Source organism: Acomys minous (assembly GCF_964271855.1).
Source record: "Acomys minous genome assembly, chromosome: 6".
Classification (NCBI taxonomy): domain Eukaryota; kingdom Metazoa; phylum Chordata; class Mammalia; order Rodentia; family Muridae; genus Acomys; species Acomys minous.
The window spans coordinates 61,479,947-61,501,145 of record NC_140487.1 but is presented as its reverse complement, the minus strand read 5'-3'; the positions used below and the strand labels follow the sequence as shown (position 1 = coordinate 61,501,145).

At 41.7% G+C, this 21,199-nt stretch overlaps 1 protein-coding gene across 1 annotated transcript in view; it reads left to right on the top strand.

Moving 5' to 3' along the window:
• The window catches only part of CNTNAP2 (contactin associated protein 2), a 2,010,562-nt gene that overhangs the window by 1,825,511 nt on the left and 163,852 nt on the right, over positions 1-21,199 (top strand). The window contains exon 20 of the mRNA XM_084788077.1: positions 7,460-7,593. Within this exon, the coding sequence (XP_084644203.1) occupies positions 7,460-7,593 (134 nt within the window). The remainder of the gene's footprint in view (positions 1-7,459; positions 7,594-21,199) is intronic.

The window sequence follows — 21,199 nt, the reverse complement described above, 5'->3', positions numbered from 1 at the left end:
GGCCGATCTGAGAAATTCCAAGCAGAGAGACAAACTAGATTAAATAAATCAGCTGGGAGAGGAGTTTGAGCCAGAACAGCTGAGTTGAATCAGCCAGCCCAGAGCTCAAAAAGGGCAGGTAAGGGTGAGCTTATTAAGCAGTCTCAGAAGCTGAGAACATTCTAGGCCTAGGTTAGATTGTACGGAGGCTAGAAGCTTCCGGGACTAGGCCTAGGTTAGCAGAAGAGACAGTAATCCTCCAAGACAACAATTGGGGCAGGAAAATAAAATTACTTTTACATATATAAATATGTGTATATCTCTTTAACTCATTTCCTATGGAGTTTGTGAGTTAAAAATACAGAAGCTTTCTGTCCTATTGGCCATCTCTCTTCTTGCTTTTTAATGGATATTCAAATCTTGGATCATCTTGGAGAACAAGATTTTCTCCTATGAGATCTAAATTATTATCACAGTTGAGCTAAATATTTGGAAAATTATGAATTTTCAAATATACTCTCTGGGCAATGCACTGTCAGTTAAAAAAAAAGATGAAAGAAAATTATATGTTCCAGAGCCCCAGAGTTTTCCCTTTCAGAATTTATTAATTTTTTAAAAGCCCCAAATCAGAATCTTCAGCATAAAGATGCTCATTGTGGTAGTTTACGTAAATAAGAACTGGAAAGGACCTAGAAAATCCACTTTAATAAAGCAGTATAAGAGGGAGCTATTATTTTATGAGCCATCATATGTCCATTAAAATAATGCTTGTGAAAAGTCATTAAAGACATAGGGGCAGTTCATATAATATAAGGCTACACTAAGGGGCGACAAGGTGCAGCCTTGAATGTATATGATCAACTTAGCTCTATAAAACAAACACGGATAAATCAAAAGAGTGACAGCATGAGCACAGACTGTGATTAGATGTGCATGACTTGTTTCTCCCAAGTGACACCATTCTGTGCATGTCAGATGCTCACTTTGAGTATGTGTCACTTTTCTAATAAAAAATAAATAAGTAAGTAAAATCAGAAGGCAAGTGCGCAAGAGAGAAGAGTGCTCAACTCCCATGCTTCTGGGGCTCAGGCAATTACTGGCCCAGATCAGGCTCAGTGGGCTATTTAATCCACTGATGATCTCCCTAGTGTACCAGCCTCCAAGTGGACAGACAGCCTGTGGCTTCTCAGTCTCGCAAGAGGAAGCGCTCACCTTGAGAGTGTCAAGAATCTGATGAGCATGTTCTAGTGGGCACTGTGCTGTCTGATCCTGTCACTTCCTTGCTTAACATCTGCTTCCCAGCTATATACGTGGTAATTCACATGCGTGTTGCCTCTGTCCACACAACATGCATGGTGCTCCTGTGGGGCATTTATCATGAAAAAGCTTTTGATTCTATGGTAATGGTCGGCAGTTAGTGGTGCTCCCCTATGTACAGCACTCTGCTGAGTGCTTTAGATGCATTGATTCCGACGAGCTTCAGAACGCTATGGGGCACACATAATCCTCATCCCTTCCTCTGGATGGCAGAGCTGGGGTGCATAAAGGTTAGGAGTCTTGCACAATCAGCTGCTGAAGGGTAAGTGGGGGGGGGGAGGAATCTCTGGACGCAGGTGTCTGAATCCAGGCTGGGTGCTCCCCATTGCAAGCATCCACACAACAAACTGGATGTATTTGGGAAACAAAGCCAGACATTTTCTCTGTGGGTTTTGGTAAGCCATCCTTAAAAAGTGTTGGGGGGAAATGTAGCTTTTCCACATTCCAAATGCCACATCTGTAACTGAAATTTAGAGTTAAAAAAAAAAGTTTGAAGAAAGAATTCAGGGAATAAAAGAAAGAAAGGAGGAGCGAAGGAAGGAAGAAAAAGACAAGACCACCAGTAAGGTCTATGGATGCCAACATACAGGGATGAACGAAACAAATGATTTAAGAGCCTGAACTAAATATCCTGGCTTCATCAGACTTCACATATCAAGAGCCCTTTCACTATTTCTCAGACTCAGCCTTCCTGGACCCTCCTTGTCCTGATAGCTATCACTGCCTCTCAGAGACCGTGCTTACCATCCCCAAATGATTGTCTATCTTTCCTGATCTTGTAGCCCACGCAGGCAAGTGATTCCTGTAGCGCCGCCGACCCTCATGGTGACCTGTTCATTCCCTTTGTTCCCACTACTGCACTCCAAAGCAAACCTCGTTTAACTCAGGCGCCTGATATTTCTCACATTGTGACACCACGGAAAGTAAACACACCTGAATGGCGCAGAGTAAATGATGGAGTTGTGTTTACAGGCCCTCACCAGAGACACCAGCTGTCCACCTCTTGTATATCTGCTGAGGAATGATGGTAGCCATAGCCCTGGCACCTTGTCAGACTCAGGTCTCTTCCTTTGCTGTGCTTCAGTGGCTTATGCCTTCCCCCCACCCCCCAAGGCAGGGCAGCCTTCCCTTACAAAGATATTGCTTAGTGGGCACACTGTGTTGTAGTCCTATTAGCCATCAGTTGGTGACACACACGGGATAAAGCATGAAAGATGAATCCCACAACCTTCCAGTTGTAACTCATCAGTCTTCTGGGAGTAGGACCTAGCTAGATTCAAACGCTGGTTCTCCTTTTGGCTGCTGCCTTAAATGATCCATTAATAGCTCATACTTCCGTTTCCTGATCTGACAAATGCTGTCTCTTTCAATGGATTAATGGGCAAATACATATAAGGTAAGGTGTCTTAGTTACTTTTCTATTGCTGTGACAAACACCACGACTGAGGCAACTTATAGGAAAAGGGTTTATTTGGGTCTTACAATTCCAGAGGGAAAGGAGTCCACCACCACCACCACCACCACCACAACCACCATCATCATCATCATCATCGTCATCACCATCACCATCATGGCAAAGAGCATGGCAGCAAGCAGGCAGGGTGGTGGAGCAGATTCTTAGAACTCATATCCCAATCCACAAACAGGAAGCAGAGAGAGAGAGTACATTGGGAATGGAAGCTCAGAGCACCCCTGCCCCTCAGTAGCATACCTCCTATAACAAGTCCCACGCCTTCTAATCTTTCCCAAACAATTCCACAACCTGGGGACCAAGTAGTCAAACATATGAACCTAGGGAGGCCATTCTCATTCAAAGGACCATATAAGGGTTAGTAGGTACTCTAGCCAGAATCTGCCGGTTCATTTTATGCATCCACACTCTACAATTTGAAGAAGCCCATGGTTAATAAGACTCAGGGGCCACCTGTGCTCAGCTCTCATGCTCACAGCACCCCATAACCTGGCCCCTCTCACTTTCCTCTGTAGTGTACACCTCCGTGCCTTCCACTATAAGCCCTGACCAACCCTCACCTCTTTCTGATGACTTCTGGCTTCAAATTCTAATTACACTTACTTTCAGTTTCATTTGTTTGGCACTTAAGGTATTGTTATCTGTCTCCACTATAAATATGCCCTGTCTTTCCAGAGAGATGCACAGCTCCCAGCACTACATTTCCTGCCTTACATACAATAGGTGCCCTGTTAGTATTTGTTGATGTTCAGGAGATAGTAAATCTGCTAAGCATGTGATTTGCCACAACCAATAAAAGAGCAATTCCTTATAATGGCTTTAATTCACTTGGGAGATGAACATGAGCTAAAAGAAGGGAAGTGTCTCCCTATTTGAATAATATTTTACTTTAATGGGTAAATATTAACAGTCTCACTACCATCACTTAGCGGTCTTCTTCTGCCATTCTTTGAAAGGGATAAATGCATCATTTAAATGTTATTACTTGAATGTTACCATAATTGTTTATAGATAGTCGCTACCTATACATTTAGAGTTGCAGCTCATCCTTTTTTCTCAGAGCAGATAATTTCTGTTAACATTATGTGAAGCACTTACTAGAATTTTAAATCATATTTACAAAGCCCAAGGAATCCATTAAAAAAGATGAAAATAACTTACTAGAGGTGGCAAACAAAAGGGGCCACTGCTGAACAGTGCTGAGAGACATGCTGAGGTTTTGCCTCATTACCAGCTCCTCTGACCTGCATCCCACAAGGAAGTTGCCTTTCTTTCACCAGATCCACACACAGCCCCTGACCCTGCTGGGGATCTGGGACAGTTTGTCAGCAGCGGAATTCCACTCTGCACCTGTAGTCAGACAGACAGCTCACTCTGAGGCTTTAGGAAAGCTGTGCTTTGCCCAGACACTAAATACATTTGTTCCAAAGAAATGAATAAATGGACAGTGAGCACACACAGCTGCGTATCTAAGAGCTCTATTGTCTAAACTGGAGCTTGCATCACCCGCAGGGCATGCCGGGTAAACCAAAGGCAGTCAGGCAGAGGCAGCCAGTATAGCTGAGTGAGTGGCTGCAGATCAGTGAGACTCTGCCTCAAAATGAAGATGGAAAGCAAATAAGGAATATACTCAGGCCGATGTCTGTCCTTCACATACTTAGGGTCACATGTACAAGGGCACACACGCCCGCACACACACACATACACATGCACATATATACACACACACATATATATACACAAACATACACACACACACACACACACACACACACACACACACACACACACCTCACCCAAGACAATCTGACTTTTCTGCATTACCAAGCACCTGATTAATGATCCCCTTATATACAAATATGATTGTTTTTTGTTCTAGTAGGATGAAGGAGAGATCAGGGAAACAGTAAGGGGAAGTGAATGAACACTGAACAGCTTGGCCAGAGGGAGCAGAGGTAGGAAGGGAATGGAATCGTCTAGAGAATAGGAAGAGTCCAGGGTAGCTTGGGCATAAGAGAGAAAGTGTTATGATTTGCAAGTAAAGCAGCAAGCACAGCTCTAGGGACAAAACTCCACAGCTACGTTAGAAATAAGCCCGCATCCTGTGAGCAACTGAAAGGCATTGAAGGATTTTAAATGAAGTGGTGAAATAACCAGCTATGTGTTTTTGAAAAGATCTCTCTGGTTTGCAAAGAAAATGTTGGGAAGAAAGCACAAAAGCAAGGAGGCCATTCATAGGCAGAGACAACAAGTGCCCACTAACCAGACCGTCCTAGTCACGGCGTATAAGGCCACAAGAAGCAGAAATGAAAACTGTTGCTCTCACAGAGCTCTCTCACTGAAACACAAGACAGAGAAATGAGCGAAATGGAAACCTAAAGTGTGTCGTATGGCAAGAATGGAGTGTAAGGCAGAAAAGGAAGAGCCTGGGTAAGGGAAAAGGAGCGAGAAATTTCCCCTTTTATGGAGAAGTCACAGGAGTAATGACTAGCTATCGACACTAGTTTTTTAAACTCTATTTTACCTGGGATATTTACTGCCACTACCTTCCTTCTCCACCCCAATCCCTTCCAACACCCCAACACTAGGTATGAGAGAAAAAGGTTAATGAAGATAGCGGGTGTAGACCTCTTTACTTCTCCAGGCCTGTGGCAAGACTAATGGAAGTGTGAAGTAACCATTCAACAAGGTGCATGAAGTGATGGTGAGGTAGAGGGCCAATGTCATGCCCAAGGTGCCAAAGGGGCATCCAAGCAGAAGCATTCAGCTGAAGGTTGGAAAGAGTCAGAGCAGGATAGAAGTTTGGCTGGATTCCAGATTTGGGGTCTGATGTGCATGTTCCTGAAACAATAAGTCTAACTACATGACTATAAAAGTGGGCGTGGATACAGAAAAGGGGGGTGGTAAAGGACTGTGACAGTGAAAAAGCCAGAAATGAGTGAGAAACTCACACAGTAGATGCTGGAAGCCCAATGTAGATCTCACGTCCAGCAGAAAGGTACAGATCAGTGCAAAGGGCCTTTCCAAGGTCTTCAGACCCTGGCGAGAGTAGCCTCAGTACAGTCAGAAGATGGGAGAAGGCAGGGCTATGGTGAATGGGGCAGGGACTGGCCACACAGAGTGGACTATCTCCTCTAGTAGAATCTGTGTGGCTCCTGAGATGGAAAAGGATTAGTGGATATAAACACATTTAGAAAACAAACATCAGAAATGCTTGGTGGAAATGTCACAGCAAAGAAATTTAAGATAAGATGTGAGGATAAAAATTTGAAAAGAGTGGTTTATTGAATTTTGTTCAGAAAACGAAAATAGGAAATGCAATTAATTCTTGATTATATTCTCAAATGTTTCCTTCAACGGCAGAAACAGGGTGTTACGTTTTGAATGGCGTGTACAGTGCTAGAATGCCTAAATATGGCAGGATGGCAGTTGAAATCATTACACTCAAGTTACATACATGTGTTAAATGCTTGCGTGAGAAACGTCTACAGCAGAGTCTGCCAAGATGGCTAGAGCAGTTAGTTCTTTCTAGATAGTGAAGTTTTGCGTGAAATTTTTTAAGATTTATTTTTAATTATGTGTCTGTGTGTGGAAGTGTATGGGCATGTGTTAGCACAATGCCTGCCGAGTCTAGAAGAGAGCAAGGGCGTCAGATTCCCAGGGGCTGGTGATGAGCTACCCCTTGTGGGTGCCAGGAACGAAATTCAGGACCTCCGCAAGAATTGTACATACCTTTATCAGCCGAATTGTTTCTCTAGCTCCTTATTCCTTTTGTTTGTTTGTGTTTGTTTACTTTATAGTTTTGATTACTGGAGTTTTTTTTTATCTTATAATTTAAAGCTAGAACATCAGCTATTTTCTCTAAAAGAAAACTGAGAGAGAACAAAGAATCCACCAACGACAAGTTACTCAAACTCCTGCTAGAGATTGCTGGATGCATCTTTAACCTTTTAGATGTCAAATGTTATTAAATGTATGAAGCCTGTTTGAGTTTAAAATAATTTAAAAAATTAATATCATGTAAATATCATAAATAATAGATAAAGTTGTACTCATTATGCAGAGAGAGATGGGAAAGGCAAAGTGAGCTATCACTGGGAGGGTTCGGGGACCTGGGACATCTATCTTGTCCTTAAATTGCATTTGATTAATCCTGAACCTTGAATACTATTCATTACTTTGTCTCTTTGGTCTCAGTGGAGCCTCTTGAAATCCCATGCAACTTATCTTTTGCAAATTATATTTATTTTTAATATTGAAGGCTCATTATTCCTTTATATGCCAAATGTCACACTTTACTGGTGGAGCAAGACAATCCTTGCACTCAGGATTTATTTGTATTCCATGTAGCATTTTGCTGGCCTGTAGGAATCTCCACAGTACCATATGGATATCTGTCCCCTGTCTTCATTTCCCGCACCGTCCCCACTCAGAGCATTCATAACCATCCCCTGCTTCAACTTGATGTTAATGATCCCTGAGGTTTGTCATGGACAAGTAATGAGCATGTGTGAGTCTGCTGCTGTTAGCCCAGGCCCCTGGGTGCTGGGTCCAAATTCAAGACTGGAACAGTCCCTATGGGCATGGAGGGAACAGGGTCTATGTGAAACTGGAACTGCAGCAGTCGGTAAGTTGATGTTGAAATAAACCTCCAGCAAAAAAGCACTAGATCTCTTTCATTCCCTCCCATAGGAAACCTGCAGATCCGGTACAACCTGGGAGGAACCAGAGAGCCATACAATATCGACATAGACCACAGGAACATGGCCAATGGACAGCCACACAGTGTTAACATCACCCGGCATGAGAAGACCATAATTCTCAAGGTACAGATATGTGTACAAACACGTCACCGTAGAAAATCATCATAATGTTATCGTCTCTCTATCTAATAATGCTTGACCATTGATTTGTGGGGCAATATTTAATGGGGTTTAGTTTATAAAACTGTGGATCAGACCTGGGGTCTTGCGCATGCGAAGTCAAGCCCTCTGCAACTGAACTATATCCCCAGCCATCTACTTACTTTTTATTATGTGACAGGATCTTATTAAGCTTCCTGGGGTTAAGGGCTGAAGACATGCCTCAGTGATTAAGAGCAGTTGGCTGCTCTTGTGGAGACCCTGAGGCCAGTTTCCAGCACCCACATTAGGTTCAGAATGTGGTAACTCTAACTTCTGGAGATCTGATGCCCTCTTCTGGCATCTGTGGGCATCTGCACATATGTAACATGTAACGCACGTGCTCACACACGCGCACACACACACACACACACACACTTAAAACAAAGTTGCCCCAGCTGACCCTGAGCTTGTGATTTTCCTGCCTTGGCCTCCGAGGTAGCTACAGTCCTAAACTATGATTCTTTGGGAGAATTGAGGCAGGTGTAGAAATATATTTTCTACTCAAAATGTTTAACTAATGTAGTTTAAAGATATACACAGCTATAATTTGGTATTCATGAGGAATTTGCTCCATAACCCCTCATAGACACCCAAATCTGAAGATGTTCAAGTCCCTTATAGGATTTGCACAGCACCGCTACATACCTATCTCCACACTTACAGTCATCTCTCTATTCCTTACCAACTCCATACAACATAACCTCTGTGCAAACAGTTGCTATGCTGTACAAAGGAATAAAAGACAGGAAAACGTGTACACACTCAAGACAGGCACAGCCTTGTTCTCAAATACTTCTGGTCTAAGGTTGGTTGGCCCCCAAGGTCGCAGATGTGGAGATAAAGATAGTTACCCTGAGGAAAGACAATGGCAGTTATGGTAGAGAAATCTTTTAAGGAGAAGCAGAATAAATATTGACTCTATAATCTTCATGGCCTCTTGCCTCTTTTCTTACCTATCATTTGAGCATCTTTCAGGCTGCTTTTTCATCCATTGCATCATTTTTCCTGGCTACAGTCTAATGTAGTGGGTCTCAACATTCCTACTGCTGCAGTCCTTGAATACAGTTCCTCATGTTGTGGTCATCACCAGCCATAAACTTATCTTCTTTGCCACTTCATAATTATAATTTTGATCTGTTATGAATCATAATGTAAACATCTGTGTTTTCAGAGGTCATGACCCACAGGTTGAGAACCACTGGTCTAAGGTATCTGAAGTTTGTCTTATTTCCATGCAAAAGATATTTTGGTCTCTCTCTGGCCTACTTTTTTCATGACTCCAGTACAATCAGATAACAGTACTGGAGTTTTCTTTCTCTTGCTTTATGGAAGTATTTCCTTTAAAAAAAAATCCTCAATATTCACTTTTCCCTCAAAACCTAAGGCTCTGGCAGTAGCTTTTCAGAACACAAGCAGGTGGTTTGATTATTACCCTCAAGTTTTCTTTCAGGTTCATTTACTGCTCCCACCCTTAGCACTGACTTTTACAGTGGAAAAAAAAGGCAGCCTTGGAGACACCATGAATAAAACATGACATAAGGAGGTCTCCCTGGGAACCAAGCCTGAAGATCAAGGAGAGGAGCTGTCACCAGACTCTCTGGATGGGGCTCCATACAGATACCTGTCAAGGCAAAGAGCAGGAAACAGTTGCAGTGTCACCAACCGGAGTGGCAAGTGGGGTGGTGCTCAGCGGGGCCTGTGCAGCGTGCCCACCTCACCAGACTCTGCCAGCTGCTGGGAAATTCAGCTGCAAAGAAAGAGCAGAAACCCTGCCTCCTTTGAGTACTGGCGGATGTCACACTCAGAGATTGATGAGGAAGATGCATGTGGCCTTAGCAATAAATGCTAGAGGGCATTTTTAAAAGCGACCCTCCCTAGGAAAGTGACAGCATGCTGTTCCCGCCTGTTATGCTGTCTATCAGACTTGGATTACATAGGGTTGGTTACCTCACAGTGGCTGGCAGGCAGAATCCTCGGGCTTTGTACAGTACCGGGCACACCTTACACGTTACATACTGTTGAGCACATCAAGCCTATCTTAACCAGGACCCAAGCTTTATTCAGGAAAGACAGGCAAGGGCTGGTGAGATTGGCTCAAAGGATAAGTAAGGCACTTGCCACCGAGCTTGAGTATAAATTCAATCCCCACTTCCATGGTGCATTGGAAAAACTTACTCCTGAGGGTTGTCCTATGACCTCCACACACTCACAATGACATATGCCCACATGCCCACACATGCACACACACACACACACACACACACACACATGCACATACACACACATGCACATATACACCACAATAATAACGATGATAATAATACTAACAATAATAATTTAAAGCCAAGAAATAGATGGCTTTATGCTGTCTTATGGACAATATATTCATTGGCACTTAATTAAACTTTCTCTTCCTTTTTATATTTTTTTAATCTTTCTTTTTATCTGAATAAAGTTTCCCCTCTCTCCTCCTCCTCTCAGTTGCCCCCCACCTCCTCTCTCATCTGGATCTACTCCCTTTCTGTCTCTCCTAAGAAAATAACAGGGTTCTAGGGGATAGCAAAACATAACAAAATAAAATAAGGTAAGATAAAGCAAAAGCCATCATATCAAAGTTGGATAAGACTAGCTAACAGAAAAATAGAAGAACCTCAAGTGAAGGCACAAGAAGCAGGGACCTACTTATTTACATTTTCAGGAGTCCCATAAAAGTATTAGACTGAAAACTATAGTAAATATGCAGAGGACCTGGGGCAGACGTGTGCAGACTCTGTGCTTGCTGCCTTAGTCTCTGTGAGTTCATATGAGCTTTGCTCAGTTATCCGAGAGGCCTTGTTCTCCTGGTGTCCTCAGTCCTCTGTGTGTCCCCCCACTATTTCTTCCTCCTCTTCAGTGGGGATCCCTAAGCCTGAGTGGAGGGATTTGATGAATACATTCCATTTAGAGCTGTGTTCCAAGGTCTCTGTCTCTCTGTCTCTGTCTCTGTCTCTCTCTGTCTCTCTCTCTCATGTCATATTAAGTGTCTCTGTCTTTGTTCTCATCTGCTGCAGCAAAAAGCATCTCTAATGATGGCTGAATAAGGCACCAATACATGAGTATATCAGGTTGTCATTAGGAGTCATTTTATTGTTACAATTTTTTTAGGTCAGTGGTATTTGATTTTACCCTAGGTCTCTGGCTATCTAGACACTAGATCTTGGTCACCCAAGCACTAGGTAGTAATAGTTCTATCTATAGAGTGGGCCTTAAGTCAAATCGGACATCATTTGATTACTCCTACAAGGTTTGTGTTGCCACTGCCCTAGCATATTTAGTAGACAGGAAAGGGTGTAGATGAAAGGTTTGTGATGGGGTTGGTGTTTGTTTTCCTCTTTTGGTAGTCTGCAGAGTACCTTACCATGTCATAGATAGTAGAGCATGGGGGTGATGGTTCTATTCAGGCAAAAGCTCTACCTCTCCATGGTCAATGAGTTGTGCACATATTGTCTTTCTCTCCGTTTGTGGAGAGCAACCTATTGTCTTGGCAACAGCCTGGGCCATTTAGAGATTTTCATGCAACCCCTTTGACCAACAACTCAACTGAAGAAAACACACTTCCAGCCCTGGGAGCTTCATTTGGTGACAAGAGATGAACAGTAGGGCTTCTGTCACCCTCATTATCTGAAGGCTTCAATAGGAGACCTCACATCCAAATATTTGCACTAGGTTCCCATACCATCCCTCAAATTCTTCAATTATGTCTCTCCCCTCATTCCCTCCCTCAATCCCACCCCTCCTTCCCCTTCCCACACGATCCTCCTGTTCTGCCCCCCCCCCAGATCCAGTCAACCCATAAAATCTATTCTATTTCCTCTTCCCAGGAAGATCCATGTGTCCATTTCCTCCCTTCCTCTATGCCTAACCTCTCCAGGTCTATAGATGGTAGCTTGGTTATCATTTATTTCAAGGCTAATATCCAAATATAAGTGAATACATACCATATTTTTCTTTCTGGATATGGGTTACCTAAGGATGATTTTTTTCCTAGTTCTATCTATTTGCATGCAAATTTCATTATGCCATTATTTTTTATCAGCTGACTAATACTCCATTGTGTAAATGGAGTATTTTCTTTGTCTATTCTTCAGTTCAGGGACATCTAGGTTGTTTCCAATTTCTGGATATTGTGAACAGAACAGCAATGGCACATAGTTGAGCAAGGGTTTCTGTAGTAGGATGGAAGGGTCCTTTTGAGTATGTGCCCAAGAGTGGTACAGAAGGACCTTGAGGAAGATTGAGCTTCTCCTGGCTCAATCTCTTTTCTGCATCTCCCTTCTCTTTTCTAGCCTATTCAATCTTCTTTCTTCCTGCACTAACTCTCTGCTCTAACCCTACTCCTAGCTCAACTCTCCTCTGACACTACTCAATCTCTCTCAGCCTCTGTTGGCTCTTCTATATCCTCTATTGTTCCCAGAAGTCCAAAAGGCAACTGACACTGAAGGTCATAGAGTCAAGCAGTTCTAATGGCTAAGCATTCCCAAAAGGCCAGTTGCCTACCCACTGGGGATCCTTTCAGAGGTCACACACACATGCAAATGAGTGTTCATCTTGTTCCACATCCTCACCAGCACGAGCTATATCACTTGTATTACTTATCTTCACCATTCTGACAGATCTAAGATGGAATCACAAAGTAGTTTTGATCTGCATTTTCCTGGTGTCTAAGAGTGCTTAACAATTCTTTAAGTGTTTTTCAGCCATTTGAGATTGCTCTATTGAGATTTCTCTCTTTTGGTCTGTATCCCACTTTATAATTGGGTTTTTTGATATCTAACGTCTTCAATTCTTTCTTTATTTTGGATATTGGCCCTCTATCAGATCTGGATTTGGTAATGTATATTTTCCCCATTCTGTAGGCTGCAACTTTGTATAAATGATGGTGCCCTTTGCCTTCCAGAAGCTTTTCCATTTCTGGAGGTCCCACTTAATAATTAGTGACCTTAGTGCCCATCTATCAGTGTTCTGATCAGAAGATCTTCTCCTATGTCAATGTATTCAAGGCTATTCCCCACTTCTCTTCTCTCAGGCTGAGTGTGTCGATTTTATGTTGATGTCTTTGATACACTTGGACTTGAGTTTTTGCAGAGTGATGAATATAAATCTATTTGCATTCTTCTACATACAGAGATTCAGTTTGACCAGCACCATTTGTTGAGCATGCTTTTTTTCAGTGTGTATTTCTGGATTCTGTATCAAAAATCAAGTGTCTGTAGGTGGCAGGTTTATGGGTCAGTCTTCAATTCAATTCCACTGATCAATGTATCTGGTTTTATGTCAATAGCATGCTGTTTTTATTACCATAGCTTTGTAGTATAACTTGAGATCAGGAATCTTGAGACCTCACACAGCTCTTTTATTATTTAGGGTTATTTTATCTATCCTGAGTATTTTGTGTTTCCATATAATGTTGAGAATTGTCCTTTGAAGATCTGTGAAGAATTGTATTGGAACTTTGGTGAGGATTGCATTGAATCTGTAGCTTGCTTTTGGTAGTATGTTTATTTTCACTATGTTAATCCTACCAGTCCATGATCATGGGACATCTTTCCTTCTAATATCTTCATCAATTTCTTTCTTCGAAGACTTGAAGTTTTTGTTATACAAGTCTTTATATACTGTGGAATAATTTGAGGAATATTGGTGTTAACTCTTCTTTGAAAATCCAGGGGCTGGAGAGATGGCTCAGAGGTTAAGAACACTGACTGATCTTCCAGACATCCTGAGTTCAATTCCCAGCAACCACATGGTGGCTCACAACCATCTATAATGTGATTTGATGCCCTCTTCTGGTCTGCAAGTATACATGTAGACAGAGTATTGTATACATAATAAGCAAACAAACAAACAAACAAATAAATCTTGACACAGAGAGAGAGAGAGAGAGAGAGAGAGAGAGAGAGAGAGAGAGAAGAGAAGAGAAGAGAAGAGAAGAGAAGAGAAGAGAAGAAAAGAAAAGAAAATGTGGTAGAATTCTGCACTAAAATCATATATCTGGCCCTGGGCTTTTTTTGGTTAAGAAACTTTTAATGACTGCTTCTATTTATTTTACTAGGTATTATATGTCCATTTAAAATTGTTTATCTGATCTTTAACTTTAGTAAGTAGTATCTATTAATAAAACTATGCATTTCTTTTATAATTTCCAACTTGATGAAATACAGGTTTTTAAAGTATTTCCTTATGACTCTCTAGTTTTGCTCAGTGTCCATTACCTTGTCCCCCTTTTCATTTCTGAGTTTGTTAATTTGGATATTCTCTGTATGCCATTTAGTTAATTTGGATAAGGGTTTATCAATCTTATTGACTTTCTCAAAGAATCAACTTTTTGTTTCATTGGTTCTTTGTATTGTTCTCTGTTTCTGTTTTGTAGATTTCAGCCCTCAGTTTGGTTATTTCTTGCCATCTACTCTTGGGTGTGGTTTTTGTTCTAGAGCTTTCAGGTATGGTTTTAAGTTGCTAATATGAGAGCTCTCCATTATTTAAATGTAAGCATTTGGTGGAATGAACTTTGTTCTTAACACTACTTTAATTGTGTCCCATAAGTTTGGGTATGCTATGTATACTTTTTCACTGAATTCTAAAAAAATTTTAATGTCTTTATTTCTGTCTTGACTTATTTTTTCATTAAGTAGAGAGTTGTTCAGTTTCCATGAGTTTGTAAGCTTTCTGGTGTTTCTGTTACTGGTAGTATCTGACTTTAATGGTGGTCTCATAGGACACAGGGAGTTATTTCAATGTTCTTGTATTTGTTGAGACTTGCTTTGTGCCTGAGTATGTGGCCAACTTTGGAGAAAGTTCCACAACCTGCAGAGTAGAAGGTATATTCTTTTGTGTTTGGTTAAAACGGTCCACAGATAACTTTTAGATCTATTTGGTTTACAACATCTGTTAGCTCTAGTATTTCTCTGTTTAGTATCTGTCTGGATCACCTGTCTATTAGTGAGAGTACAGTACTGAAATCTCCCACTATCAGTGTGTGAAGATCAATATGTGATTTAACCTGTAGTAGTGTTTCTTTTATAAACTTAGTTGCCCTTGTGCTTAGAGAATAAATGTTAATAATCAAACTCTGTCTCCCTCTCTCCCTGTCTCCCCTCCCCTCTTTCTCCCCTTTCTCTCCTCTCTCTCTCCCTCCCTCCCCCCTCTCTTTCTCTGAGTGTGTGTGTGTGTGTGTGTGTGTGTGTGTGTGTGTGTGTGTGTGTGTGCATGCACATATTTCCCTTTCTTTGATTCTGATAGTCTGAGATTATTTATTCTCTCTGTTTTCATGGTTGTACTTAACCTCTTTAGGTTGGGGTTTGCCTCCTATCACCCTCTATAGGTCTGTATTTGTAGATAAACATTTCTTAAATTTGGTTTTATCATGGACTCTCTTATTTTCTCTATCTATAGTAATTGAAAGTTTTGCTGGGCATAGAAGTCTTTCCTGGCATCTGTGGTCTCTTAACGTCTACAGCACATCTGTCCAGGAACTTCTGGCTTGCAGAGTATCTGCTAAGAAGTCAAGTGTAAATATGTCTACCAGTATATGTTACTTTTTTCTCCCTTGCAGAATTTGATATTCTTTCTTTATTTGGTATGTTTAGTGTTTGATTATTATGTGGTGATGGTGCTTTCTTTTATGATCCAATCTATTTTGCATTCTGTATGCTTCTTATACCTTTATAGGAATCTCCTTCTTTAAGTTAGGAAATTTTTCTTCTATGCTTTTATTGAAAATAGTTTCTGAGCCTTTGAGTTGGGATTCTTCAACTTCCTCTATTCCTATTATTTTTATGTTTTGTCTTTTCATAGTCTCCCAGATTCTTAGATGTTTTATGTCAGGAGTTTTTTTGGATTTAATATTTTCTTTGACTGATGTGTCCATTTCTTCTGTTGTACTTTCAATGCCTCTTTCATCTCTTATATTCTGTTGGTGAAACTTGCCTCTGTAGTTCCTGTTTGAACTCCTAAATTTTTCATTTCCATAATTCCCTCAGTTTGGGTTTTCTTTATCAATTCCATTTCCATTTTCAGATCTTGAACAGTTTTATTCATTTTCTTTCACCATTTGTATTTTCCTGGATTTCCTTAAGGGATTTATTTAGTTCCTCTTTAAGGAGCTCTATCATATTCATAAAGGTGTTTTAAGGTCTTTTTCCTGTACTTTAGCTATGTTGTAATGTTCAGGTACTGTAAAATAGATTAGCTGAGCTCTACTAGGGACATATTGCCCTGGAAGTCTGTGTTTTTATACTATCATCTAGGCATCTGGGATTAGGATGATTATAGGTCTAGGTGCTGATTTCTGGATTCATCTTTGTTGGCTAGATGTCTTGTTCCTTGGTTTTAGTCTGCTCTATGGATTTTCAGAGGATGTAATGGTTGTGTATTACCTGGTAGGAAATTTTCTTTGGACTTGATAGTTATGGCCATTGTGGAGTTCCAAGTCAAATGTGTTTCTTGGTACTGGGATCTGATAGATGGGGTAAGACTGGTGGTCTGACAGGGTTCTCAGGAGGTAGGAGAACAGAGGGCTGAACCAGGATCTGCCTATTTCATCTCCTTGGAATAGGAAGAGAAAGTAAAGAAAGGTTACTGCAAAGCTTCTACTATTGTGCCAGGGACAAGACTTGGAGACTTGTATCTAAAGGAACAGAAGGAGAGGGGGAAATCTACACACAGCCCACTACCTCCCTGGCAGGAGTGGTCTGTGGGTTAGGGGGAGTGCCTGCTGGAATTGGGGGATAGGATAAAGTAACAAGTAGGAGAGGGAGGTTAGGATTGGCAGGTCTATGGAATCCACAGGAGATATGGGCAGAAGGTGAAGGGTAGCTGCAGCAATTGTCCTGTTGAAGAATTAGGAATGTGACTGGGAATTGGGTTTGGAGGAGACGGGGGAGTGGTGAACGTCTTCAGTTAGCTTAGCTGTTTTCTTGGCCTGCTCAGCCGGTGTGTTCACAAGGAATGCCTGCTGGTATTGGAGGCTGGGACCCTGGGATGAGTTAGGGGAAGGAAGGTTGGAAAAGATATTTGTGATCCATTGGGGGATGGGGTCAGAGAGAAAAGGGAGGACCACAGCAGGTGCTCTGCTACGGAGCTGGGGGTGACCCTGGGAGATTGGGACTGGAGGAGCAGGAATAAAGGTGAGGGATCTGCTGTCAGCCTATATGCTTCCCTGGGACGAGTGGCCTTCAGGTTAGCAGGGAGTCCCTCATGGAATTGGGGGATGGAATAAAGCAATGAGTGGGCAGAAGTTGATATGGAGTACAGAGGCTAGAAATGGGAGATCTATAGGATACACAGGAGGTGAGGACAGGAGTTCAGGGAGGGCTACACCATGCATCCTGTTACAGAGCTGGGGTTGAGACTGAGAGATTGGGTCTGGAGAAACAGAGGCAGAGGTGAAGATCTGCCGTCTGCCTACCTGCTTCGCTGGCAGGGGTCCATTTTACAGAATACTTAAAAGAACATTTGCATATATAAGTTAGAACCATATAAGCTATTACTTTGCATTGACTTTTATATGAAATTTTATTGAATATTATTGCTGTTTGATGGCTCTATTCTTCCATGACTAACATAAGTAACATTTACCAGTGTAACTTTTAGGCAGAAAACCTTGGTTCCTGATGTACTGATATGCATCCCATTTGTTTTTGATCCTCTTTGACATTGTAGAACTCTTTGCCAGCCTCCACATTGAGATCATATGGCAAGAATGCAAACATTCGTGTTAATGTGCTTCCCCTTCTGTAGATGTTACGATAATTCTCTTGAAGATGTTAGAAGTAAAGCCAGGCATGGTGATTCCTAAATCTCATCACTTGAGGGACAGAGACAAGAAGAGTGGTGTGAGTTCAAGGCCAGAACTGTCTGTGTAGCAATGCCAGGTCTCAAAACTCAAAACAGATATTAGAACTAAACAAGATAACGATTGGAAAATTGTAAATGTTAAATATTGAAAACCTAAAAACTACACGTTAAGATGTCTCCTTTGATTTGGGCACTCCTAGTTGGCACATAACCTGAAATAATATAGGCATTCTTTGATCTAGCCAGAGTATGTCATTTCATTATTTTTTCCTCATATAATTCAAAAGCTTTATTCCTGACATAGACCAACTAACCACATGATTTGCATGAAAAGTGAAAGTGGCTTAATATGTATGTAAATAGCACAAAAATCATTTTAAGTGCATTTGAGATGTGGGAAAATAGCTGGTTGTAGGTATGAGGTTATCATGTAATTCAAATGCTGATTTCTGTAGCCCCCATATCTGGTTGCAATCCTTGATTTTAGAAACTCCTGTCTCACTGTAGTGTAAACATTGCTCCCCAATTGTCCCCTGATATGCTAATAAAGCAACTTATAGCCAACTGCTGAGCAGGGGACAGAATAGAGCTGGACTTCCTGCCAGCCAGGGTAGGAGGAGTTAGAGGAGGAAGTAGGGGATGGAGCCATGAGAGCAGTCAAAACGAGATCCGCGGAGGAGCTGGAGCATGAAAACTACAGAGCACAAGTATCTCTGGGATGTACACTGGGAGGAAATCAGACTAGCTTAGAGGGCTAAGAATAGAGAAATAACTGCTCAGCTATTGTGCTATGAAGCTTATTAATAAACAAATACAAAAGAGGCTCAATTATTTGTGTGATAGCTGTAAGAAAGAAACTGAAAACAAGCACAGTTAAATAGAAATAACCACATCCTGGTGCCACACATTGAGATTTATTACTACTATTACTACTACTACTACTACTACTCCCAATAGTAGCCTCCTCCATCGTTGCCTCCTGATCCCACCCTTTCTCCCTCATCTCCCCTCCCCTAGCCCTCAGAAAGGAGGAGCCCTCCTCCTCTATCATCTGACCTCACCCTATCAAGGCTCATCTGGACTGCCTGCATCCTCTTCCTCTGTGGCCAGGAGGAAGTGATCAACAAGTGAGCACCAGAGTCCATGTCAGAGGCAGTGCCTACTCCCCATACTATGGAACCCACAAAGAGACTGTGCTGCCTATCGACTACATCTGAGCAGAGGTTCTAAGTCCTCATCGTGCACGGTCCTTGGTTGATGCATCAGTCTCTGCAGCACCCTGACCCCCACGCAGATTTGTTGCCTCCATTGGTCCCCTTGCGGAGCTCCTGTCCCATCCAGGTCCTTCTATCCCCTAACTCATCCATAAGACTCCCTGAACTCCACCCCAAAGTCTGGCTGTGAGTCTCAGCATCTGCTTCGACCCCTCACTGGGTGGAGTCTTTCAGAGGACCTCTATGGTAAGCTCCTGTCCTGTTCCTTCTCTTCAACTATTTCCAGTGTCTATTCTATTTGCCCTTCTGAATGAGAATTAAGCATCATCCCTAGGGTCCTCCTTGTTATTTAGCTCCTTTATGTCAATGTATTGTAGTGTAGTTATCCTGTATTAGGTGGCTAATATCCGCTTATAAGTGAGTATGTACCATGCATGTCTTCTGGGTCTGGGTTACCTCACTGAGGATGATCATTTCTACTTCCATCCATTTGCCTGAAATTTTCAAGATTTCCTATTATATTATTTTAGCAAGCTTTACATCACAAGAACTGAGTAGTTATTAATCTATTCTCAACCCTCTAAGATAATTTGGTTTCCTCCCAGGGTACATCCCAGAGATACTTACATTTTGTAGCTTTCCTTGCTGAGGTCTCTCTTCTTGTCCCTCCTGAATTCCCTACTTTCTCTTCTACTTCCTCCTCCCTTGGCTGGCAGGAAGTGCAGCCCTATTCTCTCCCCTGCTCAGTGACTTGCTTTAAGTTGTGTTACTGGCATATCAGGGGACAATGGGGGAGCAGCGTTTTTACAACACTGAGACAAGAGATTCTTAGAACAAGGATTGCAACCAGATATGGGTGAGGCTACAGAAATCAGCATTTGATTTACACAGTAAATATGCCTACAGTTGTTGTCATATCTAAATCTATTTTCCTTAGGTCATTGAAATGGGAAATGTAAAAAACATATGTATAGGATAATCTCTGGCTTTCTGGAGTCTGACAGGCTCAAGTCCCTGTATCAATGTGAAACAAAAGGCAGACACAGGTTCTGCTGATGCAGAAAGAAACTAAGTGTGCCTATGATCTTCTCTTCTGTTTTTTTTTCCCCTTTCAGATGAAGGCAGCGTAGCAGAGATGGATTTTAATATAGAGATGGGGCTTAAAGATCTGGGGGTGCAATGGGGGTTGTCAGAGAGAATACAGTAGTAAACCCTAGGGTGTCAGCTGATTTAAAAGCTCAAGGTAGCTCGCTCTATAGCCATAGAACCAGCAAAATGCTGTTGTAATGTCTGTGACTGTGACTCCATATGAGAACGGAGATCTGGGGATGGAGGCAGGAGTGTTGAAATAAAATGCAAATACAGGAAAGCTATTCCACTACAAAAATATTACAGTGCTGAGTAACTACCTCAGCCAAAGATTACCCATTAAATAGTTCCTAATTTTATTTTGTAATTTTTAAAATTAAAATAAAATCACACCATCTTTGCACTCCTTCTACTTGCTTTCTTACCATTTCACTTCTCCAGCACCCTCTCAAATTCATGATCTCTTTTTCTTTATAATTGATATCTGTCTATTGACAATGCATAAATGAATGCCTATAATGTGCTGAGTCTGTTCAGTGTTGCTTGCATGTGTATGTTTTCAGGTCTGAACACTAGGTATTGGATAACCAGTTAGGAAACTCATCTCTGGGGCAACTAATTCTCCCTCTCTCAGGAGTGCCTAGCTGCCTGTAGCTCTTTGTCTTGGGATAAGTCCCCTTTAGGTTTTCACACACACTAGCATGTCCAGTGGTATTATCCTTGTTTGAGTCTCATTTAAGCAGGCATATTATTGTGATTTCATGGGTGCAGCTTCTATGTCATTTCTAGGAGACATCTGCCTTGTGATTATTAGGATAAAAATGGAGAGTGCAATTAGGAATTCCAGTGGTTTAATAAAGTGTCAATAGTAGGTTATATCATAAGATCCATGACTGAAATTGCCATGGATCATTGGCTAGAGTTCTAGTAACAGGCAATATTTCTCTTCTGTTGAGCAGTCTTTAAGTTTAATTACATAGACCAGCTATTGCCAGATAAGAGTGCCACTGTTGCACCCTCTGGGATGCCCTACCATGTTGATCGTTTGTGGTTGATAGTCATGACGATTGGTTGTTTCTCTCTCCTGGCAGCTTCTATAGCATCTGCCAGGATTATGAAAGCTAGTCCTCATGGAGGAGATCTTAGTGCCACATCCAGCCTACATTCTCTGAGTCCCATGTCCCGTGTGCTTGCTGATTTGAGAAACAGAGCCTTACCTTCTATTTCTGGTAAATCGATTAACCTATATTATTTTAGGAGTCTCTTTGACCGCCCCCTCCCCATGACTAACAACTAAAAAGATTTCTCATGTTGACATCCTTGGGTTTGAGGGTTTGTCTTGGGGACCTTTGGTTCCCGAATACATCCTGTCTCCTTTGAAGACTTGGTTT